Source organism: Canis lupus, chromosome 4, assembly GCF_003254725.2.
Source record: "Canis lupus dingo isolate Sandy chromosome 4, ASM325472v2, whole genome shotgun sequence".
Lineage (NCBI taxonomy): Eukaryota > Metazoa > Chordata > Mammalia > Carnivora > Canidae > Canis > Canis lupus.
This window is the reverse complement of record NC_064246.1, coordinates 12,784,530-12,810,602: the sequence shown is the minus strand read 5'-3', so window position 1 is coordinate 12,810,602 and position 26,073 is coordinate 12,784,530. Positions and strand designations below refer to the sequence as shown.

The 26,073-nt window shown below is 38.6% G+C and overlaps 1 protein-coding gene across 10 annotated transcripts in view; it reads left to right on the top strand.

The window, feature by feature from the left end:
• ANK3 (ankyrin 3) overlaps nucleotides 1-26,073 on the top strand; it is a 673,376-nt gene that overhangs the window by 321,011 nt on the left and 326,292 nt on the right. For 3 of the 10 annotated variants that reach the window (XM_035715395.2, XM_035715390.2, XM_035715385.2), the window contains exon 1: nucleotides 24,882-25,637. The exons of 1 other annotated variant lie outside the window; for it this stretch is intronic. In XM_035715395.2, coding sequence (XP_035571288.1) covers nucleotides 25,524-25,637 — 114 coding nt within the window. In that variant the 5' untranslated portion in view covers nucleotides 24,882-25,523. Of the gene's footprint in view, nucleotides 1-24,880; nucleotides 25,638-26,073 lie in introns of those variants that run through there. 6 more of the 10 variants (XM_049108954.1, XM_049108956.1, XM_049108960.1 and 3 more) reach the window with 6 other exon arrangements.

Sequence of the window (26,073 nt, the reverse complement as noted above, 5' to 3'; positions counted from 1 at the left end):
GACCTTGGGGTCCTTTAGCAGATCCTGGTAAGTAGTCAGCAGCCATTAGAAGAGAGGGGTGGGGGGAGAGGGACAAAGGGTGCATGGACGTTTCTAAGGGCCAGCTTTGAAGTGCCATGCGTCACATCAGTCTGCATCCCTCTCTGATGTCAGTGACATTGCCTCACCTGGCTGCAGGGAGGCTGGGAAAGGAAATGATGTGGCCCAGAGGAGAATGGACATCGTGTGGAGAATTACTGGGCCATGTCTGCTCTACAAACCAAAGTTTGATATTCAAAAAATTGTTTGTTTTTCCCTTTCTATCCTCTTTCCCTGCCTTCCTTCCAACAAGTATTTAGTGAGAGCTGCCTATTAGGTGTCAAGCATTCTAAGCCATGGACTAAAGTTGTGAAAAAACACACCTAGCCCCTGCTCCTGTTGAGGTTTACAACCCAGTGTAAGAAAGTTCGGGTTGATCACATAATCACATGCACGAAATGGAAGTGGCAGCTGTCGCTAGCCTCTGAAAGGAGATGTGTGATGCTCTGAAAACTACAGTAGAAGGAGCTCACTTTGTCAGGATGTGAGGACTGTGGAACTCTAGGGTATCTTCAGAAATCCTAACCCCTGAGGGATGAGGAGGCATCATCAAGGTGAAGAGTGGAGGTAGGAGGGGTACAGTGAGACCTGGCAGGAGACCACAGTGGCTGGAACACGTGCAAAGTGAGGCTGACAGGGAGATGGGGATCAACCACATGGCCCATGATGAAAGGTCAGTTAGAGAAGCTTTCATTTTGTGATGCTGGTGCCATTCGCTTCACTAAGAAACAGTGGTAGACCTAGGGAGGGGGACATATCATGTGTTCACTTTTGGATGTTGTTGAGTTGAAGACATCCAAGGGAAGATGTCAGATAGGGAGAGAACGGAGGGACAGGGACAGAGGGAAAGGATCAATGGCAAGTAAATCAGGCAAGGCCTTCCTGTATTCATCTTTTACTTAATCAGAAAACTCAGGTGCACCTGGGTGGCTCAGCCAGTTATATATTTGCCTTCGGCTCAGGTCGTGATCCTGGGATCAAACCCCACGTTGGGCTCCCCACTCAGTGGGGAATCTGCTTATTCTTCTCCCTCTGCCCCTTCCTCCACTGATGCTGTCTCTCTGAGATAAATAAATAAATCTTAAAAGAGAGAGAGATAGAGAGAGAGAGAGAGAGAAAACTCACTTGTTTTTAACAAGTAGCACACAAATTGGCCAATATTACCTACAATGTGAAATGTGGGGGATGTGTGCTCTAAGTTCATTTTGAAAAGGAGCTGTGAATCCCAATTGATGAGAAAGGTTGAAAGAATACTATGATTTTTCTCTTGGTCTTTCTAGAACTGGACAAGTTGTGTTTTGGGAAGGTTCATAAACTAAACTCTCATGCAATGCAAAATGAGGCTACATGGTTACAGGAACGAAGAGAGTCTTAAAAAAATTGGGAAAAAAGGGGAGTAGAAATGAGCTGCTGTGCTCCCATACAGCTGTAGCTGTAGCTATGTCTAATTTCAGGAAAAAGGAATCAGTTGGCAACTTGCAGTAAGGATTTTACTTTGCCTTCCTTCGTGGATATATTGACATCGATGCCTGCCTAATGAGGACAACAGTGTCAAGCAAAAGCCACATAATAATAGCATTGCTCCGTGCCTGTTTGTTTTCTGAACTCCTTACTGTTGCTAATTAGTTAATGTACCCAGTGTTATTAGCTGATCTCAGAAGCACATCTGAGAAGGTGGAGTCTGCCCAGAAGGATCTGAGTTAGTGCAAAAGCCTGGCTGGGGGGAAAAGGGAAGAGAGAGAGAGAGAGAGAGAGAGAGAGAGAGAGAGAAAGAAAGAGAGAAAGAGAAAGAAAGAAAAAGAAAGAGAAGCAGCCCCAGCTATAGGAGGAATGCGTCAACATGAACCCCAGCGACTGACGTGTGTTCTACTCGTACACTGGGAGGAGGTGTCTCACCAGATTGCACTTTATTTTCTAAAGGAGCTTATAGGCTGATGCCTTCATTCCTTTTTGGCCACTCCTCCAGAGCCCTTCCTTGTGTGAGCCGCACAGCTGATTACTAAAGTATAATGACAAAGTTCAAAGTTGAGGGAGTGTTTCATAAGAGGGGGAGTCCCTGGTTCTATTGCCTTCTGCAGATTAATTCTAGAGAGGCTGGGAATAAAGTGAAAAAAACATCCTGCAGGGGGTGTGCTGGGAAATGAGTTGCCTGAACAGATGGTGGTGGGGGCTGCGGGTAAGCAACCAAAGTTATCGATCTTCCACTGTGGTGTGGGAGGGATGGGGGCGGTCATAGGGAGTGAGCCTCCTGAACCAGTCCTCTACAGAGAGAACAGCTAAATGGTGGAGACAGGACAAAATGCTGGGAAAGGGCAAAGCAATACAGAAACACATGAAACAAGTGGCTTCAAATATGCACTCCCAATATTTATTCAGTCTGCAGAAGACGAGATCTCTGCTAGGTAGTAGCTTGGCCACTTCCCAGCCAAGGAACGCTAGGAAAGTGATTACTCTTTAGCCTCAATTTACTCAGTTTGTACAACAGGAATTATATAGCACCTACCTTACATGATTCGGGTATAGATTCATTAGATAATTTATGTAAATCCTGGCAGATGATGAGTATTTCATGCACATCGATGAATATGTGAATGAAGGAATAGAAGGGTTAATAGTGTTTAGCAGGTAATAAATGTTCTCTTGATCGATCTATACTTATTGTGGTGTTATTTAGAGAAAGTGGAAGAAATCTCTTCTTGGAATGCCTAGGTGGCTCAGTCAGTTAAGCATCTGCCTTTGGCTCACGTCGCGGTCCCACCTGATTGAGCCCCGCATCAGGTTCCCTGCTCAGCTGGTAACCGAATGTTTGGCTATACCCTTGTAACTTTGCCAGTGACATATTAAGAGATGGTTGGATAATTTGCATCCTCACAATTCTGTGGAAAGGAATAAATTTGAATTATTAGCATTTTACTGCCTCAGTTGCTTCAAGGTGTTTGGAGAGAAGCCAAAGATAAGAGTGCAGAGGCACCACACACTTAAGGAAAAGTTCAGTTTTCAGTAGGATTTTGGATGTGAGGGACACACAGCTTGGCATCGGGGAGTTAATGAAATCACACGCATTGGAGAAGTGATCTGAGAGAAAGCATGAGTTTAACTAATCTGTTTATTCAAATGTGGAATGGGGGAGAGTTACTGGGACTTCCATGTGATATAACAGAGTAGTAACCTGGAATGTCCTCAGTGAATTTCTGTCTGAAAGCCTAGAAAACGCAGGAACCATCATGTGTTTCCATTTACAGTGTAACCATTTAGCAATTTACTGAATAAAAAGTCTACTATAGTTAATTTGGCCAAACAATATTATGCAGCTTGTTTGTTTGTTTTTTTTTCCTGTAATTCATCCAGGCCATGAGTGGCAAAATTGCAAATGAGAAAAAGACAAGGTAATGGAAAAAAATTATCAAATATCTGCTTTAGAACAGGTTCGATGCTAGTTCCTTTATAAGAATTACCTATTGAAGTATCTTAATAACCCCATGGGGTATGTAAAACACAGGTCAGTCTGACTCTAAAATCAATCCTTTTTTATACCTTCTATAGTGAAAAAACCTGGATTATCATCTAGGTATCAGCAAACTATCACTCATGGGCCAAACCTGGCCCCTGCCTTTTTTCATAAGTAGAGTTTTATTGGAACACAGACATGTCCATTTATTTACAAATTGTCTGTGACTGCTCTCATACAACAAAAAAGCAGGGTACAATAGTTGTAGCAGTGACTGTATGGCCTAAGATGCTTGCTACCTGGCCCTTTATGAAAAAGTCTAATGTCCCCTGGAACTACTAGTTTACTATTTACTATCCTGACACTTTGGGCAAGGTCCCTTATGAGACAGTATCTTCAGCAGTAAAGCACAGTTGATGCCAGCCTTGTCTATATTTACAGAATTGTAAGCAAGTAACCTCTTATATATGAAAATTATACAGAAACAAAAGTCTGCCTCGTAGTATAAGTTTTAGTTTTTTTCTCCTAGCAGGCTATTAAGAAAATTTTCAAATATACAAAAAAAGTTGAAAGAACTCTACAATGAACGTCCATATTTCCACCACCTAGAGTCTACAATTAACATTTTCTGTATTTGTTTTATTACCTATGTGTCTATCTACCAGTCTCTCTACCCACCTATTATTCCATCTTATTTTTTATGGATTTCAAAGTAAGGTGTGCATACCAGCTTAACTGGCAATCAGTATGTGTTTACTTTTTTTTTTTTTTTAGGTAAAAATGTACATACTGTGTAATGCACAAACTTGAGTGTACTCTGATGAATTTTTACAAGTGACTCTTGTTGAGATATAAAACATTATGATCACCCTAGAGAATTCCCTCATGCCCCTTCTCATTTCCCATCTCACCCCACTCCCAACAGGCAACCACTGTTCTGATCTTTCTCACTTAGCATAATGTGTTTGAGATTCTGTGTGTTGTTGTGTATAACAGTGGTTGGTTGCTTTTTGTTGCTAAGTAATATGAATTGTATGAATGCACCAGTTTGTTTATTCATTCATCTGTTGATCCACACCTAGGCTGTCCCTGGTTTTTAGTTATTATGAATAAATCTGTGAACATTCTTGTAGAAGTCTTTTGTAACCATATGCTTTCTTATCTCTTGTGTAAACTTCTGAGAGTGAAATTGTTGAGTCATATGGTGGTTTTATAAGAAACTGCCAAAGTAATTGTACAATTTCACCCCCTTTGCCGCATCCCCCAACAACGTATTAGAGTTCTGATGGTTTCACATCCTTGCCACCATTGGCAAGGATTAACTTCGCCCTTTTTAACTTCGCCCTTTCTAGTTAGATGATATTGAGATCTCATGGTGGATTTAATTTTTATTGCTCTGATAACTAATAAAAAGTATTTTTTTAATGTGTCAGTCATATCCAGTAAAGTTGAGTTACTTCTACCATATAGTGTGAAGTGGGAATAGAGGTTCATTATGATCCATATGTGTATGCAGTTGTTCTGAACAATTTGTTCAGAGGACTTTCTTCTCTCAATTAAATTGCTTTGTACCTTTATTATAAATAAGTCAAAGGGGTAAGTGTAGGCCTATTTCTGTTGCATTGATCTATCTGTCTACTTTAACACTAGTAACATACTTTCTTAGTTGTTGTGATTTTATAATCTTAAATTAAGGTAGCAGTGTAAGTCTTCCAACTTGTTTTTATTTTTCAAGATTGCTTTGGATATTCTAGGTCCTTTTTATTCTATTAAAATTTTTCAAAATAAGCTTGTCTATTAAAAATTGTGAAGTTCATTGAATCTGTAGATCAGAGGAAAACGGACATTTTAACAATGTTGGACCTCCAACCCATGAATGTGGTATATTTCTATGTTTACCTGGATCTTTAATTTCCTTCAGCAATGATTTCAATGTAGTTTAAATGTGGAGGTCTTGCATATCTTTCCTTAAATTTATTCCTAAGTAGGGGCTCCTGGCTGGCTCATTCGGTGGAATGTGCAGCTCTTCACGGGGTTGTGAGTTCATGCCCCATGTTGAGTGTAGAGATTACTTAAAAAAAAAATATATATATATATATACACACACACACACACACACATATATTCCTAAGTATTTAGTGACTTTCGGTGCTTTCAAAAGTAGGATTTTTCTTTTTTCTTTCTTTTTATTCCTTGAATTTTATTTTCCAATTGTTTGTAGCCAGCATATAAAATACAGTTGTTTTTTGTATGTAGAGCTTATATCCTGAAGCCAATTTAATGTCACTTATTAGTTCTAGGAGTTGTTTTTAAATTCCTGAGGATCTTTCTATGTAAATAATCATGACATCTGTGAATTGAGTCTGTTTTACTCTTCCTTTCTAATCTTTATGACTTTATTTCTTTGACTCTTTACTCTGGCTAAGATCTCCTATAAAATGTTGAATAAAAGTGGTGAGAATGAACATGCCTATTTTGTTCTTACTCTTAGTAGGAAAGCATTCAGTATTTTGCCATTATGTATAATAGTTTTTGTAAGTCTTTCATAGACTTTTTTTTTAATCAGATTGAGGAAATCTTCTAATTCCAAATGTGGTGAGGGTTGTTTTTTTTGTTTTTTTTTTTTTTAAAGATTTTATTTATTTATTCATGAAAGACACACAGAGAGAGAGGCAGAGACACAGGCAGAGGGAGAAGCAGGCTCCATGCAGGGAGCCAGACGTGGGACTCGATCCCGGGACTCCAGGATCACACCCTGGGCCGGAGGCAGTGTTAAACCGCTGCACCACCCAGGGATTCCCCTGGTGAGGGTTTTTAAAAAATATCATAACAGGGTTTAATTTTGCCAAATGAGTAGTTTGCATTTGTTGAAATAATCATCTGATTTTTTTCTTCACTGGCTATTGTGATGCATTGTTTTTCATTGACTTTTATGAAGTTAAATAAATCAGGTTTGCATTCTTGGAATAAACCCATTCTATTACTAAATTTGATTTTAGTAGCATTTTCTACAGCATTTTTGCATATATCTTGATGGGAGAGATCATTTTGTATTATTGTTGTTAATTTCCCTGTTAGGCTTTGTTATTAAGGTCACGTTGGTGTAACATATATGTATATTTATTGAAATACAGTTGACGTGCAGTGTTACATTAGTTTGAAGAGTATAACACAATGATTGAACAAGTCCATACGGTACATTATGCTATGTTCACCACATGTGTGGCTACCACCTGTTACCACACAGCACTATTATAATACCATAGGCTATATAACATAGGCTGTACCTTTATACCTGTGACTTATTCATTCTATAACCAAAAGTCTGTATCTCCCACTCCCCTTTACCCATTTACCCATCCCGACCCCCCCCCCCGCCCCCCACCGCCCCACGCTCTGGCAATCATCAGTTCTCTGTTTTGTCGGTTTGTTTCTGCTTTTTGTTTATTTGTTTACTCATTTGATTGTTGATTCCACATAAAAGTGAAGTCATATGGTATTTGTCTTTCTGTCTAACTTACTTCACTTAGTATAATACCCTAGAGGTAGGTGTGTATATTTATATATGTATGTATACCTTACATCTTCTTTATTCATTCATCTATTGATGGACATTTGAATTGCTTCCATATCTTAGCTATTGTAAATAATGCTGCAGTAAACCTAGGGGTGCATATATTTTTCTGAATTAATGTTTTTATATTATTTGAATGAATACCTGGTAGTGGAAATACTGGATCATATGGTAGTTCTATTTTTAATTTTTTGAGGAACCTCATATTGTCTTCCCCAGTGGCTGCACCAACTTACATTCCCACCAGCAGTGCCCAAGGATTCCTTTTTCTCCCCTTGATCACCAGTACCTGTTATTTCTTGTCTTTTTTATTCTAGTTTTTCAGACATGTGTAGGGTGATATGTCATAGTATTTTTGATGTGCATTTCCCTGATTGAGAGATGTTGAACATCTTTTCATGTGTTTGTTGGCTATTGTAGATGTCTTGTTTGGAAAAATGTCTATTCAGGTTGTCTGCCCATTTTTTAATTGGATTTTTTGGTGTTGAGTTATGTAAGTTTATACATTTTGGATATATAACTCCTTATTGGACATATTATTTGTGAATATCAGACTTTCATTCACTAGGTTGCCTTTTCATTTTGTTGATGGTTTCCTTCACTATGCAAAATTTTTTCATTTTGGTTTAGTCTCAGTTATTTGTTTTTGCTTTTGTTTCCCTTGCCAGAAGAGACCTATCTAGAAGAATGTTGCTAAGGCCAGTGTCAAAGAGATTACTTAATGTCTATGTTCTCTTCTAGGAGTTGTATGGTTTTAGATCTCTAATCCATCTTAGTTTATTTTCATGTGTGATGTAAGAAGGTGATCTAGTTTTGCCAGTACCATTTATTGAAGAGACTATCTTCCCCATGAATGTTCTTGCTTCCTTTGTCATAGATTAATTGGATTTATTTCTGGGCTGTCTGTTCCACTGATCAACATGTCTATTTCTATGCTGGTACCATGCTGTTTTGACTACTACAGCTTTGTAGTATATCTTGAAATGTGGAATTGTGATATTTCCAGCTTTGTTCTTTTTCAAGATTGCTTTGGCTATTGAAGGTTTTTTGTGGTTCCATGTAAATTTTAGAGTTATTTGTTCTAGTTCTTTGAAAAATGCTTTTGGTATTTTAATAGATATTGCATTTGATTTGCAGATTGCTTTGAGTCATATGGACATTGTAACAATATTAATTCTTCCATTGCATAATCATGGAATATCTTTCCATTCGTTTGTGACATCTTCAATGTCTTTTATCAGTGTTTTATAGTTTTCAGAGTATAGGTCTTTCAGTGCCTTGGTTAAGTTTATTCCTAGATAGTTTATTCTTTTTGGTGCAGTTATAAATGGAATATTTTTAAAATTTCTTTTCTGCCACTTCATTATTAGCATATAGAAATGCAACCAATTTCCATGTATTTTGTATCCTGCAACTTTATTGAATTTGTTTATTACTTCTAATTGTTCTTTGGTGAAGTCTTTAGGGCTTGCTATGTATAGTAGTATCATGTCACCTGCAAATAGTAACAGTTTAATTTCTTCCTTACCAATTTGGATGACTTGTATTTATTTTTCTTGTCTGGTTACTGTGCTACAAATTCCAGTACTATGTTGAATAAAAGTGTGAGAGTGGACCTCTTTGTCTTGCTCCTGATCTTAGAGGGAAAAGCTTTCAGTTTTTCCCCATTGAGTATGATGTCAGCTGTTGAGTTTTTAATATATGACCTTTATTATGTTGAGGTATGTTCCCTCTGAACCCACTTTATTGAGAATTTCTGTCATGAATGGTTGTTGGATTTTGTCAAATATCTATACTGCATCTATTGAGATGATCATATGATTTTTAACCTTCATTTTGTTGATGTGGTGTATCATGTTGATTTGTGAATATTGCACCATCCTTGCATCTCTAGAATAAATCCTACTTGATCATAATGAATGATCTTTTTAATGTATTGTTGAATACAGTTTGTTTATATTTTGTTGAATATTTTTACATCTATGCTCATCGAAGATATTGGCCTGTAGTTTTCTCTTTTGTGGTGTCTTTGTTTTTATCAGAGTAATGCTGGCCTTGTAAAATGTACTTGAAAACTTTTCTTGCTCTTCTGTTTCTTGGAATAGTTTGAGGAGAATAGGTATTAATTCTTCTTTAAATACTTGGTAGAATTCACTCGTGAATCCATTTGGTCCTGGGCTTTTGTTCATTGAGTTTTTTGACTTCTGATTCAATTTTGTTACTAGCTATTTGTTCTGTTCAGATTTTCCAGAGTTGGTGTAATATTGATATTTCTTTCCAAAAATTTGATACAACTCATCAGTGAAACCATATGGGTGTAGAGTTTCTATTGTAGAATGATTTTATGATTTCAGCTTCTTCAAAAAAAGCTTCTAAAGATTTTTTTTTTGAGAAAGTTGTCCACTTCATCTAAATTTTCAATTTATTGGCATAAAGTTAATATTCATTTATCTTTTTAACCTCTAGTCCCAAGTATCTAGTCATAGTATTTGTAAATTGTATTCTCTGACTTTTTTGGTATCAATTACTTGTAACAAATAGCAAGTCACCCCCAAATTAGTAAATTAAATGATAACCATTATTTAACCATTAAATAATAACCATTTATTTATCAATGAGTGGGCCATTGGAGATCATCTGAGAAATTCTTACAGTCTAGGCAGGTTCACAGGTCTTTGGGCAGCTGCCAGTCTCTTAGGTGGCTCTGCTTCTGGGATTTGGGTGGCTATTGGCTGGGCAATGGGGGTGACAGGCTGCATGTTTCTCCTCACCTACCAGGCTAAGCCAGGCTTGTTCACATAGTGGCTCAGCAGTGTTCCTAGACAGAATAGAAATATGCACATTCTCTCGAGACCTAATCTTGGGATATGACAGAATTGCTTTTTTTCTCACATTTTTTTTTTTTATTAAAGTAAATCACAAGAACAACCCAGATTTACAGGGTTGAAAAATAGACTTCACCACTAATTCCAAATGACTGTGGATGTGGGGCAGGAGAAAATTAGCACCATTTCTGCAATCTGTCACTTATTATGATATACTATTATGGACAAATTGTCATGAATTTGGCAATTTTGTGTAAATAGTCATCTAATCAGTATTGTGGTACTACAGTCTTTGTGCATCTTTCTGGAATTTACAGAACATTGAGTTCTTTGGTGTCTGATCAAAAGCAATGTCTTTTCTCCCATTAATACTTAGGAAAATTGTGATTGTTTATATTTTTGTTTTATACATGATTATATATTTTGGGTATCTGCACAACCCAAACCAGTGACGTTTCAAACTTTTTTTTTTTTTGGTCCATAATGTCCATAATACTTTAAGAATTCAAAATATGGCACTCTTGAAAATTATCCTGGCTATACTGAATTGGGGCTTAAAAACAGGTTGAGCTGTGGATAAACTGTAAGCAATATTAAAGGTAAGCAATTTACCATAGCATTGGTAATATATTTCTCTAGGTTTCCCATCTTTTCTGTCAATAGAGCAATTCTTGAACACAGAAAATGTAAGTAGAGTTGGGTAGTTGATAATGGAAGTGCGGTATAACACTATCAGTACGTAAGTACATATTTACATCTTGCTGTTAAATCACATTCATTTCACCTTTTCGGAAACCTACCTCTGGAAATTTAGCCTACATTACTTATGTGTGTGTGAGCTTATCTGACGAAAAGAATAGTCATTGATAGCATTGTTTCTCTCATGGAAAAACTGGAGGTGATCTAAATGTCTAATGGAAAGAGATTGATTTTTAAAAATATGATCGATTAAAAAAAATATGATGGATTCAGGATGCCTGGGTGGCTCAGCGGTTGAGCCTCTGTCTGCCTTTGGCTCAGAGCATGATCCCGGAGTTCCCGGATGGAGTCCCACATGAGGCTTCCTGCACGGAGCCTGCTTCTCCCTCTGCCTATGTCTCTGCCTCTCTGTGTCTATCATTAATAAATAAATAAATATTAAATAAATAAATAAATAATATGATGGATTAATCACATGAAATACTATACAACCATTTAAAAGTTATAGAAGAGTATTTAGTGACCTGTATGGATGTTCATTTATAGTTGATGTTTAACATATATTTAAATATAGATTATGAAGTTACTTGTGGGATTCTATTTTTGATAAGATACTTACATGTAAATACTTGTAGGCATAAAAAAAGGCTTAGAAGAATATATAATAAAAATGTTAATGGTGGTTATTTCCAAATGATAGCAATATGATTTTTTCCATTTTATTGAAATCTAATTGACATATAGCATTTAGTAGTTTTAGGTATACAAAATGATGATTGTATATATGTATGTATAACAAAATGATTACTACAAAAAGTTTAAACACCTACAAACTCTTTTCTTGTGTTGAGAACTTTTGAGATCTACTCTCGTAGCAAGTTTTAAATATATGATATACTATTGTTAACTTTAGTCACCATGCTATACATTATATCCCCAGAACTTATTTATCTTATAACTGGACATCGATATCTTTTGACCATCTTCACCCATTCTACCCACCCCGCTGTTTGTATCTATGAGTTTGGTTTTTTAGATTCTGCATGTAAGTGAGATCAGACAGTATTTATCTTTCTCTCTCTGACTTATTTCACTTAGCATAATGCTTCAAGGTCCATCCATGTTGTCACAAATTATCATAATTATCTTCCTTTTTGTGGCTGAATAATATTCTTCTGTGTGTTTATGTAACATTTTAAAATTTATTTGTCTATAGACATTTGGGTCATTTCTGTCTTGACTATTGTAAAGAAAACAGAGGGTGTAGATATGTTTTTAAGATAGTGATTTTTTTTTTTTACTAATGATACATACCCAGAAAGGGAATTGCTGAATACTTTGGTAGTTGTTTTCAGTGTGTGTGTGTGTGTGTGTGTGTGTGTGTGTTTCCATTAAGTGTACTCTTAATCCCCTTTATCTATTTTATCCCTCACTTCCCACCCCTCCCCCTCTGACAGCCACTAGTTCTCTGTATTTATGAGTCTGTTTTGGCTTTTTTTAAAAAGATTTTATTTATTTATTCATGATAGACATAGAAAGGGGGAGGGGGTGGCGCAGAGACACAGGCGGAAGGAGAAGCAGGCTCCATGCCGGGATCCGATGTGAGACTCGATCCCGGAGCTCCAGGATCACGCCCTGGGCCAAAGGCAGGCACCAAACCGCTGAGCCACCCAGGGATCCCCTGTTTTGGCTTTTATTTGTTTGTTCATTATTTTTTTGTTCATGTGTTTGGGTTTTTTTTTTAGATTCCATGTGTAAATAAAATTATATGGCATTTGTCTTTGATTTATTTCACTTAGCATAATACCCTCTAGATCCGTTGATGTTGTCACAAATGCCAAGATCTCATTCTTGTTGATGACAGTAGTATTCCATTGTGTGTGTGTATATATATATATATATATACACCACATCTTCTTTTTATCCATTGATCTATCAATGGATACATAGGTTGCTTCCTTATTTAAGCTATTATAAGCAGTGGTAGTAAATATAGGACTGCATGTATCTTTCTGAATTAGTGTTTTTGTTTTTTTTGGGTGAACACCCAATAGTAGAGTCCTTGGATCATATGGTAATACTATTTTTAATTTTTTGAGGAACCTCCATATTGTTTTCCACAGTGTCTGTACCAATTTACATTCCCACAATAGTGCACAAGGGTTCCTTTTCCTCCACGTCCTTGCCAACACTTGTTACTTTTTTCTTTTTGATAATAGCCATTCTAACAGGAATGAGGTAATACGGTATGATTATTTTCCTGTTTTTAATTCGTGATTTGAAATTTTTAGAATATATGTTGAAGATATGAAAAATAAATAAACATGACTTTTAAAAGGCCCTACAGAGAGGCGCCTGGGTGGTTTAGTAAGGTAGATGTCTGCCTTTGGCTCAGGTCATGATTCCAGGGTCCTGGGATTGAGCCTCACATAGGGCTCTGCCCTCGGTGGAGAGCCTGTTTCTCCCTCTCTCTCTGCCTGATGCTCCCCGGCTTGTTTGCACGTGCTCGCTCTATCTATCTCTATATCTCTATCTCTATCTCTATCTCTATCTATCTATCTCTATCTCTATCTCTATCTCTATCTCTATCTCTAATCTACATCTATAGATATATATCTATAATATCTAATATATATTTATATATAAAACATATATATATCAAATAAATCTTTTTTTGAAAGGCCCTACACAGCCACAATTTACAGAATTATTTGTATTTTTAAATTGCTACTCTCTATGAAATAAGATCTATTGAACTTTACAAAATTTATAGAGTTACCTAAAACTCAAGATGATCTACTTACACAAAAGACTGGTTTTATCGCTGCTGTAGTAGAACATAACATCATGAAATGTAGCAGTTACTTTATATTTTTGTTTTTGCTGTTAACATTCACAAATGCAAAGATTGGGGAAATTCTTTTTTTATAAGCATCATATTTTTATTTTAAAACATCACCATTATGAAAATGGTTTCTAAACATTTTGGTTGGAAGCAGAATCAGTCATGTTCCTTTCTTATAAGTCAATATTCAGGGCAGCCTTGGTGGTTCAGCGGTTTAGCGCTGCCTTCAGCCCAGGGCATGATCCTAGAGACCCGGGATTGAGTCCCACGTCAGACTCCCTGCATGGAGCCTGCTTCTCCCCGCCCCCCCCCCCATGTCTCTCATGAATAAATAAATAAAATCTTTTTTTTTAAAAAGTCAATATTCATGGCTTCCTAAGTCTTTAAAAAAATTTCAGTTGGCTGGAAAGTCATAGTTAAAAATAGAGACAGGTACTGTATCTGTGTTAAACTGCTAGCTATAATTCTGTGCTTTTCTTTCCAGTCTAACTGCTCAGCTCCCTGACAAGGTAAAACACATTACACGTGTGTAGTAAAGTGGTATTTCTATTTAGTGCTTCCCATTATTACCACTGATTGGCTAAACTTTACTAGATTTTAGTACCATGGCTACAAAACAAACTCTATATTAAAGATTTTAAAGTATATTTTATTTTGACTAGACTATTGAGACACCAATAGTCCTGTTTCCATATAGAAAATAGTTAATACAGTGAGCAATCTGTAATGCATAAGCATGGCTACAAGGGGGTACTGAAATTTTGTGGGCCCCAAATTGAATTAGATTTAAATTAAATACATGCTGGAGAGAATTTTTAAAGTAAGGCAAAGTGTTGTGAAATCACCACTTTGCAGGATAGACTACAGTTGGAAAAATTTTATTGATATGTTTTATTTGGTATGCTGCGGGAAAGGCACAAAACACATCTCAGTGTGCAGAGTTGAGTGCATGGTTTCTAGGGTGGAAGGAAGTACTGGGGAAGATTCTGCACACCTCGGGAACTGCAGCAGCTCCTTGCCTGCAGGCCTGTTGTATAGGCAGCTTTTTCCATGTCAACACCTGCTCATTAGGAAACGGACCAAGACTCCCCAAGAGCTCTCAGATGGCCTGAATTTTGTATCCCTGCCAATCTGCACTAGAATTTAATAACAACCATGAGGTGAAACTTGGGCCTTTCCTCATTGCTAATCCCCAAAACCATCTGGCCTTTCCCTTTCTCTGAATAGCAGTTGAGTATATGTGTTGGGGTGAAGGAGGAGGTCGGGGGTGAAAGAAGAGGAACTGACCTATCATGTTTCTTAAAGGACAGTTCACTCTCTCTCAGAGCAGATGAAAGTCCTTGGAGATCATAGCTCTAAGCTTGTTCTTTCATAGCATCCACATCTTTGCCAGCTAATTGTTTGAAAATCATACCATTCATTAACTACTGACAAATGTCCAAGTTTAGTTCTTTTAATGAAATGATGCCAAAAATAAGTACGTAAGTCTGCAGTCATGATTCTGAGATTAAAAACAAAAAGTTATGCATTTTTCTTTAATTTTCTATTATGTCTTAGAGTATTAGAAACATGGGAGACACTCTGTAAATATTTGTTTATTCCTATGCCTTGCTCTACAAAGAAATTGAAGTTAGTAGGAAATACATAGAATATATTAGTAAATCACACATAAAACACCAAGCTTCCTCTGCTCTGCCCCCATTCAGGTGCAGAAATAGAATGCAGATAGTGAACCACCTGGCCTATGCATTGCAAAGAGAATATCATAGACTTGGTTCTGACTCACTGCAGGGCAAATGCTCCTCAAATGGTACTATGTATGAGATGAGTTATTCAATTTAAAATTGTTCTCTCTCTCATACTACTGAGCACTTGTTGAGATTGGGTGTCATAAATACCTGTGTAGGATTATGCTACTTCGATAAGGGAGGTATCAAAGAAATATTTGTCAGTGAATGAATTAATAAAGAAATTTCACTTGTCTCTACATGGGATAGAAAAGTCAATAGTATGTCTTTCCGTTATGCAAATGATGGTTACTATGTTCAAACACAAAGGGTAGATTCTCATGTTTGTTTGTTTTTTTGCAAATATACACATAGTCACACATATATGCATGGACTTGTGTGTACATGTAAATATTCCAAGCATCAGGTTTGGACAATAGTGTCCATTCACTCCTTTTTTCAGAAACCTTCAGAACAGTATGTCACATCAATGGGATGCCTCCGTAGAGGGGTCAGTAAACTATGGACCTTGGGCCAAATCCAACCTTGTGTTTGAATCACCTACAAGCTAAGGATGGTATTTACATTTTTAAATGGTTGAAAACAAAGTAGCATAATACTTGATGACACATAAAAATTATGTGAAATTCCAATAACAGTATCCATAAATAAAGTTTTATTGTATCCTACCATATTCAGTTGTTTATGTGTGGTCTCTGGCTGCTTTTGCATTATAACAACAAAGTTGAGTAACTACAACAGAGACCATCCGGCCTGCAGAACCCAAAATATTCACTATCTGGTCTTTTACAAAAATATTTGCTGACCCCTACCATAGAAATTACAAAAAATGAGTAGGGTGAAGTCTGCCTGAATAAAGCCACACACACCTCATAGTATTTGAAAAGATCTATCCTCTACTCTGCCCCTTTTTTCAGAAGACAAAAATGGAAAATAATAAGAAAATTGTTTTCAACGTCTATCTTTTTAACAAGGGCCTCATAACTTATTTCTTCCAAATAGAACCTTATATCCCAAACAGAGTATTTTGAATATTCAAGTTTTACTTTTTAAAAATTGAAGTATGGTTGTCATGACAATATCATATTAGTTTCAGATATGCAACATAGTGATTCGATCATTGCAGTTGACCCTTGAGCAACATGAGTTTGAACTGCATGGGTTCACTCACACACTTTTTTTGATAAATACAGTTCAGTACTGTAAATGTATTTTTTTCTTCCTAATGATTTTCTTAACACTTTCTTTTCTGTAGCTAATTTCATTGTCAGGTACAGTATATAATACATATACCAAATATGTGCTAATCAACTGTTTATGTTATTGGTAGGGCTGCCAGTCAATAGTAGACTGTCAAAAGTTACAGGTGGATTTTCAACTGTGCAGAGGCTTGGCAGCCCTAACTCCCACTCAAGGGTCAACTGTGTATACATTACAAAGTGCTCACCTTAAGTCTAGTTACCATCTGTCACCATACACAGTTATTACACTATGGATTATATTTCCTATGCTGCATTTTCCATCCCCACAATATACTTATTTTATAACTGGAAGTTTGTACCTCTTACCTCCCTTCACCTATTTTATCCATCTGCCCTCCTTCTGCCCCATGGCAACCACCAGTTCTCTGTGTTTATGCATCTATTTCTGTTGTTTAAAACCTTAGTAACATTTGTGATTATATCCTAACATGATATAATGGAAGGGCAGGTAATAAGGTACAAAGTTGTGGAACACACAACAGAAAGTTTAATTAGTCTGATTTATAATTGGCTTTCTGAAGCAACATGAGAAGGAAAAACTGCCAAGACTTACCAAGGTGTAGGACATGTAGGAAGAGGACAAATCCTAAATGCCCTTGGAGACCCTGTGTGATAGTTCCTTCTCAGTAATGCCTTGTGTTTACAGATACTCTTTTTGTCTTCTGTGTGATTGTATTGTTTCATAAACAAGTAATGTTTAGCTATCGAAACATGCTAGTGGGGCAGCCCAGGTGGCTCAGCGGTTTAGCCCTGCCTTCGGCCCAGGGATGGTCCTGGAGTCCCAGGATCAAGTCCCACATTGGACTGCCTGCCTGGAGCCTGCTTCTCCCTCTGCCTGTGTCTCTGCCTCTCTCTCATTCTCTCTCTCTGTGTCTCTCATGAATAAATGAGTAAAATCTCTAAAAAAAAAAAAAAGAAAAAGAAACATGGTAGTAAGAAGCAGATACTGTTATTTCCATTTGCAAGAGGAAAAGGCTATAAACTTTGCATGTAGCTCTTTCAATGGCAGTAAATCGTGCCAGGAAGTAGTGTTTTTTTTCTGTTTTGGCAGATAGAAATCTCTGCATGATTGAATATGGTCCACAGTTTGATAAATTCTGACCTGAACCGTAGTGTGACTATCTGATTTCCTTGACAACATCTGGCAGAGTGCTAAGTCGTTATTATCCTACCCTTGGCCATTGTATGTGACCTCGTGAGTCAGCTAAAATTTTTCTAAAAATTAGAACCTTTGCTTTCTCATGTGTGTGCCACTCTATCCTTCATATATAGTGTTAGCAAATGGTCACTGAGTAGACCAGCAGAGTCCTGAATTTTCTTTTTTTTTTTTAAGATTTTATTTATTTATTCATGATAGACACAGAGAGAGAGGCAGAGACACAGGCAGAGGGAGAAGCAGGCTCTCATGCAGGGAGCCTGATGCGGGACTTGATCCCAGGACTCCAGGATCATGCCCTGGGCTGAAGGCAGGCGCCAAACCGCTAAGCCACCCAGGGATCCCCCAAGTCCTGAATTTTCAAATCCTGTCTCCTTCATACCTTTGACCTTTAGTTTCCTCTTGAAAGAAATGTTTTGAGGGTGCCTGGGTGACTGAATGAGCATCTGCCTTTGTGTCGGGTGGTGATCCCAGGGTCCTGGGATCGAGTCCCACATCAGACTCACTGCAGGGGGTCTGCTCCTCCCTCTATGTCTCTGCTTTCTCTGTGTTTCATGAATAAATAAATAAATAAATAAATAAATAAATAAAATGTTTTTAAAAAATTAAAAGAAATGTTTTGAAAGCAGACTTAATTCCCTTATATCTTGACCAGAACACACCAACAGAAGAGGCACACACAAATCAATCATTGCGTCCTAATTGTAATTGTATTTTGGCATCACAAAGTGTGAATACTGGCAGAAAGACTTTAGAATTCCTTTCCTTTTACAGATATGGGACTCCCGAGGAAGGATAAGGGACTTCCCTAAGGTCTTCCAACTATATGTAGCTAAGTTGGGGTAAGAGCTGTTTTGCCTTCCTTGCTTGCTCGCGTTATCTTTCCTTTGGGCCTCTTCAAATATGATTATGTAAAAGCATTAAATAATAAGGGCTTAGTAAAATATCTAAAGAATATCCTTTCATATAATATGTTATGTTTAGCCATGGAACAATGAGATTTATCTCCAGAAGATGCATAGAAAAGTTTATTCTGTTACATAGTGGACTTACTCTGTTAATCCTATTGGAATCCTTATTAAACCATAAGTTAATAAAAGGTGATAGAACCTATGATTATCCAGATAGTTTAGGTGATAAGTGATACAAAAGGATATATATTGTTTATCTTTAGTAATAAATTTTGAATTGCTCAATTCAAATTTGAGAAAATTTGAATTACTTGAGAAATTACTTTATTTCTCAAATTATTATTACTATTATTATTATTATTATTATTTATTCTCACATTACTTGAGAAAACATTCATATTTACCATTAGCCACCACAATCAATGTCTTAGTTAAGAGGGCTATTTTGGGGAATCACTACCCTTATAGAGTGGAAGACTCAACTTCATTGCCTCTTCACCATCTTGATTTATTTTTCCTTGAAAGTCAAAGATGGAAAGAAGCAGAGTCCATGAGCCATTATTCCCCTTCTGGTCACTTCCAGTTTGGTCATACTGCTTTATTTTCCTCACAATACTTGCTACTATCTGAAATTATCTTCTTCATGGATTTGCTTGCTTGTTTACTCCCCTGTCCCATACTCACAGGAACAGAAGCTGCAGAGCATGAGGCTTCTTCTGTTTTACTCACTGTTGGTATCACCAGTGCCTGTAACAGTACCTGGACCATAAGGAGAATTCCACATGATCTGTTCAGTGCATGAGCAGTTGGCTATGTGACTAGAGTGTGAGGGATCAAATTGCAAAACTCTAAGTTCTGCGAATAGTGAAGAGAGACTTCATACCTGACCAAGATAGCACTCTTCTGAGTGCTGATCTCTGTGCTCTATTTTATATGCCCAGCTCTGCTTCCAGGGCATCTGTGCTGTGATTGCTAGTTGACTTCTCTCTTTCTCTCCCATTTGATTACTTGAGGACAGGAACCAAGTCCCATTCACCTGTATGTTCCAGGTGCTGGACACAGTGACCAGCAGGGTGAATCGGTGAGTCCATGAGTACATGAATGGTTCTTTCTGTGCAAGAGCCTGAGAACACACTACCTTTTTGGGCTTTGTCTTTCAAACAGAAAACGTAATGACTGACTGCTGGGTGTCTTCTTCTTTTTTTATTTTTTTAAAGATTTTATTTATTAATGAGAGATAGAGAGAGAGAGAGAGAGAGAGAGGCAGAGACATAGGCAGAGGGAGAAGCAGGCTCCATGCAGGGAGCCCGTTGTGGGACTCGATCCCGGGTCTCCAGAATCACGCCCTGGGCTGAAGGCGGCACTAAACCACTGAACCACCCGGGCTACCCTGCTGGGTGTCTTCTAATGCTTGTTTGCAGAAATATCTGCCTTTGGAAAGATCATGTCTGGCAAATTAAGCTCTTTTTGTTCATATAGGCTCTTTATATAGATAATCACTGTAGTGTGAGCCACACGTATAATTTCAAATTTCCAATAGCTACATTTAAAGATCTTTTTAAAAAGTAAGATTTATTTTAATATATTTTATTTAACTGAACATATCTGAAATAGTTTCGTTTTGACAGGACTCAATATATGCGATTATTACTGAGGAATTTTACATTGCTTTTTCTCATATGAAGTCTTGCAAGCCAGTGTTACTTCATGTCTTAATTTGGATGCTAAATTATTGGAAATACTTGATCCGTATTTTTCAAGTAAAATTTAAATTTGGAAAAGTAGATTCCCATATCCAGATTTTCAAGACACACTGAAATGTGTCCCACTATCTGAATTGAGAATGGTTTTAAATTTAAAACTTGGTTCTCCAGACATATTAGTCACATTTCAGTACCCAATAGCCAAATATGGCTGGTGGCTACCATATTGGCCAGCATAGATCACAACTCTTCTAAATATACCTTTCCTATACATCTCCCTTTATTTCCAAACACCCACAACCTTCTATCACTTCAAGTCATGGCATTTTGGGTTCATGAGAGGGTGGGTTTGAAGTCCTTTGGCCTAGCCACTCCTTCTATAAAAACAGGGGGGCAGAGAGAACATGTCTTGTTCAGTACTTTTGGCTTGCCCACCATTCTTGGTGCTAGCTTCACACTCAGTGCTCTGCCAGGCATGGCCAGTCTACTCCTTGGGTCAGATGGAGCCTAGGGATGTGACTGGGGGAGTCTTCCATGCAGAATGAGGGATTCCCTCCTCCCTAGGTGGCCAGTGTGGCTGTGGTGTAGGGACCTCAGGAAAGCTGCCTCTGTGTGCCTGTTGTGAGGTGCCCATGTGAGGTGGCGGAAGCAGCTGGCAGCCTGGGGCCAGCTGGCTCTCCAACACGGAGGTCAAGCCGGTTAGTTGTACAGACCGTCTAGTCCAGGGATGGAGGGCAGACTGAGCACTAAGGCAGATGGGCCCAAAGCTAGTGCTCATTTACCCAGAGGTGGTACCCCTATGAGAGTGTGGGAAGGACCCGCCATCTTTCAGTGTTGTCCAGATAGTCTTTTTTTTTTTTTTATCACTTATGTGTCTCATCTGCAAATGAAGAAGAATATGTGACTATGAGTTGAGAATTTCCCAGGATGCTTTTTTGTCATTTGTAACCATTGACAGGTTTAGTGCTTGTTTTCTTTCTTCTTCCTCACATTGTTCGGAACCTGCTCAAGGTCTCTTGACATCATCTTTATCTAGGGTGCCAAAATTAATGAAATGTCGATGAATCCATTTTTCTTTGTGAAGGAAAAATATTTTGACTCTTACAGTGAGGCTGCTCTGCTCCTGAGAAAACTGTAGTGGGTGCAGCACGAATAGTTTTCATTCCATCAAAACACACACTTTGCTCATTACCGAGAGCAGAGGGTAGGTTTGGGAAGGTACAGCCTCCCTGGCAGATGGGAACTTTTTTTTTTCTTTCTGCTTCCTATCCTCCATTTGTCTACATTCCCCATCCTCCCCTTCTCTACATCATTATGTAATATTTTTTTCAAAGTGCACATTTATTATAACTTCAAAATGACCAAGAGACAGTATTCCCTTCATAAAAATCACATACATTGTTTGTGTGTCCACCCAGCTCAAGAATGGGGAGACACAATACAAAATAACACCGGAGAGCAGTCAAGTTAATAATTGGCTGAGACAATAGTCAAAGTTTGTCTCAAAATCCTGTCAAGATGTAAGCTTAAACTGTGAAGAGAAGTTTCCCTTGCTAGTTTCTGAAGTCTATAAAACATCCTAATGAGTTGACTTGGTTTTATTTTCAGTGGGATATTTAGTCACAAACTTTTGATTCCTGCATTAGAAATTATTTGGGGAATACACATTATTCCAGCTACCAAACTAGAAAGTGATTTTTATTTTTTGGTACTAGTCTTATGTTGCAATGTACAAATAGGAGGTCCTCTAAGTGAAATTTGTCATTTCTGGTAAGGAACCAGGAATAATTTTGGGCAAAATCGTAAGGAAAGTTTTGACAGGCATCACTTTTTGAAATAAGTTCTGGTAACTGAGGTCCAAGCAAGAAAAAGACCAGGACTCTTCCATGCTGCAGGATGCTGGCTTTCAAATTGCTCAGTCAAGCTGCCTTCTGCAGGAAGGGTAGGGGGACATAAAGCTGGGCTTTAGGATACCATTCCTTCAGTTCAGCCCAATGGCTCCACTCTTATGCTGATTATTTATAACTGCCTTTCTTATAGGACATATTCAAAGAAGGGTTTCTGTTGCTAAGAAGTTTGAAAGATCACTCTTTTACTTTATTTTTGAAAGGATGCTTTAGGAATTCTTGTACCTGGAACTTTTATAAAACCAGAACAGATTCCCCCTTCCCCCCTCTTCTCTGGAGAGAATTGGCTTAAGAATAGTCTTTAACTTTTAACAGCTTTGACATTCCATGCCTAGGCCATCCCCATCCTGTGTGAGTCCTGTCCAGTACCCCCTCATGGCCAATGTCAGGGAGTGGGACTGGACAAGTTACCCTGTATGCAGGTGATAATTGATGCAACTGAACCTTGCATGTCCTTCCTACTGTGGAGACCCACCACCCTGCTCAGAGACACTCTCTTGTACAACTATGCTGACCGTTTTATTCTGCAGATCCATCCTAATTCTGTAACCTTGCAGAAAAGAGCAAGCTCTGGAGACTTCAGTGAGACAGTTGTTTGAATCTTCAACCAGAGAATAAAGTGTTTAAAAGTTCTTTTTCTTTTCATGTTTAATTTTCAGCTATTATAAATAGCTTGCTTCCTACAATTATTGAAAGAACTGTCAATTCAGTTTGGGAGGAGAAAACCTCGTGTTTGTGGCTATCATGGGTCTCCCTTTGTGTTGAGAATGAGTACACAAGCAGCTGGAGAGTTGGAGAGTTACCTGTCAGGATGAACGCTGGGCAGAAAGAAGGGAACTAAGACTTCAGTAGTATAATAATCAAAGTCTCAGATCCACAGGGCTGCCTTCCCTAGCAGCATTGCTGTTAAAAGTTCTGCTGGTTTAGAAATGGAGGGCAAAAGCCCACATTTTCTGAAAGAAATAAAACCTAAATAAGCCAAGCCTTAGAATTTATTTTTGATGGGTTAACCACTTGCTGAGATACTACAAAATCCAACATAGCAAAAAAATTATATTATGGCAACATAATAGTTGTGATGGATTCTCAACTTCTGAGTAATTTTGGAGAAACAATTATTCTAGAGAGAAATGTTTTGAAAAGCACTTGGGGCCTGTTCTCCTAATTTCCTGCTATGCTTTGGCTGATAGAGATCAATGGGAAAGTATAGTTTCGGCAGCCTCAGATAAAGAGGTTACTCTGATCAAGGATACTTATAAATATATTTTAAAGTATCATTAGTGTCTATAAAGAAAGAAAAAAAGGTCCAGGAGCCAGTGGGAAACCAGCCAGCTTTTAAGCTGGCTATTCTCTACACCTTGCTGAAAATAAGGAAAGGAAATTATATGAATTTTCCTCAAAAGTACAGAATAATTTATATAAAGAGAGACTGTACAAAAGTTCTAATTTGTATTTTTTTCTCCATCCCACCTATTCCTATTACACTAAAAAAATATATTTTGGTAAAAAAACATTTTTATTACTAAGATCCAAATATGATTTATCACTTTTGGATCTGGGTTGCATTTAATTCCCCTCCTTCATTTTCTCCTCTATTTTGTCAGATGATGGTTTGGTAGGCACTGGGGACCCTTTCCAGAGCTCTTTTATCCTGAAGACTGTTTCTTTGGGGAAGCAGCTCATGAGCATCAGCACACGCAGTAGGCCCTTGGGAATGGTTGACCCACATGGTTTTCAAGTGACTCATAGTAGGGCCCGAGAGGTGTGTGTGCCATCCACTTGCAGCAGGACTGGAAAGCCCTGGGTGTCTTTCCTGTCCTGTTGCCTATCACTGCCCAGCAGAGGGTAAATCCCCCTACAGGGGGATGGGGAAGAAGCCTTTTGATCTCCAAGCCCGAAATGTACCGGGTGGATGTTGTTTGCAGGAGCTCACATTGCAGGTGCTTTATGAAGTAGATGAACAACAGCTCCAGAGAACTTCAGCCAACTCCTCACATGGCGCCTCTGGACTTCCTGCTTCAGCTTTCACACGCTTTAGCCATCAGTTCTGCAAAGCCAAAAGGACCGATCTCTAACATTATGGACGTTTTCTACCGGAAGAAGCACTTGGACTTACGGTATTGGAAGTACACGTCTAAAGCTTTTCAATGGAGCATCATCTTATTTTCCTGGTGGATTTAGGGTTTTGTACCAGGCTCAAATGTCTTAGGTCCCATCTAACATTCGGCCGTTTCTTGCTCAGGCTGTGTGAATACCGTGTGTGTACACAGGATTTCTGACTTGGCGCATTTCTTCCAGTGTGTGCGTCCTGGCAGAAGCCACGCCAGCAGGCCTTGAGAACTACTGCTGCTTCACTTCACATCATGAATATTCAGAGGCTGCAGTCCGTGAGGACTCAGGTGGCAAAAATAGTAAGGTGATTGAAGCAAACCCTAACACGAAAGCCGATCTCCAGTTCAGTGTCTCCGAAACCCCGATTGCCGCACAGATTGCCCATTCTCCGACCCGTGGACCACATGAGAGGAGAGTCCTGGGGAACTCCTCTGAATCGGGCATCTGTTCCATGCACCAACATGCTCACGCCTTTCTGTATGATGTGTTGTAATCAGCATGTTGTTTTTAAAAGACAACAGGCCCTTCTGTAGTCCTCTCCCACAAGATGCATTTGGGCTGACAGTTCAGCATAAAGGACACAGTGTTGAGACCAGCAATGCATGCATTGTTTTCCCTGTAATGCAGTCAGGGTCTCCGTAGCAAAATTTAGTGCACTTTGTGAAATCTTATTTTATATATTTTGTCACCATCAGCAGTTAAACTAAAGTAGGAGCAGCTCCATTCTCTTATGGGTTAAATTATGCTCTGTGCAGAACTAGTGGTGATGTATAAATTGCAGCCCTGTCTTTTTTTCGAAGGATTCTAAAATAGGTTTTCAGAATTAGTACTGGATTTTCGCTCCTGCATGTGTGGTGACTCTGGATTTTCTCCCTTCGGAGAAGCATCCTTTGCAGCATTCCCCCTTCCGAGGCATCACTTAGACACTTCCAGCTGGTGGCAGGGGATACGGCCATAATACAGCTTCCTGTGCCCCAGCTGTCTTTTTCACTACGCTCAATGCATTACGATGGCTGCACTCTCGTGTAAAGGTTCAGGTGGAGGAAGGTGGAAGATGAAGTCTGGAGACCGGCTTTTGGGTTTTTAAATGCTGCAACTGCTACAGCATCTTTGCCTTTTGCATGTCTTCCTGCTTCTGGTCAAAGGGCTCTCTCCAGTGATTGGAATGCTGCCGTAAGCCTGGCTAAAGGTGCCCGAGGAGATCACCTCAGACGAGGAAGCCCTGCGTGCTTGAGAAGATCTTTTTAAATGCATTATGGCTCATGCAGCCTCACAATTAAAGAAAAACAGGGATTTAGAAATCAATGCTGAAGAAGAGACTGAGAAAAAAAGGAAACACCGCAAACGGTCCCGGGATCGGAAGAAAAAGGTAGTTGTCTCTGCCAGAGCATATATCTTGCCTGGGTTCTTTTTGTTTTAATCTCCTCCCGGCGCCTGTTTAGAGGCATGAAGGGCTATTTTTACATGCTGTATAGGGTATAAATTGGGAACAGATGCTGAAACCCAGTGTTAGACCACGGCCCAGGATGGGCTACAGGCGAGGGAAGATTTGATCTTGTGTGGGGGAGATTGCAGTGCTGATGCGGAAGGTGTGCTTGCACTTCACATGGGCAGGGGCATGTTGCCAGGACACAGAAAGGTGTTGCAAGGGAGTTAAAAGTAGTTTCTTCTCAGCCCTGTCAAGGTTAAATGGACTACAGGGACTCAGGTTCAAGGGAGAGGCCGGAGAGCCAGTCTTTGTACTTCTTGGACGTCTGTCTCGTGGAAAAGGAGCTTTTGTGCTAGAACTACTGTCACATGTGTGC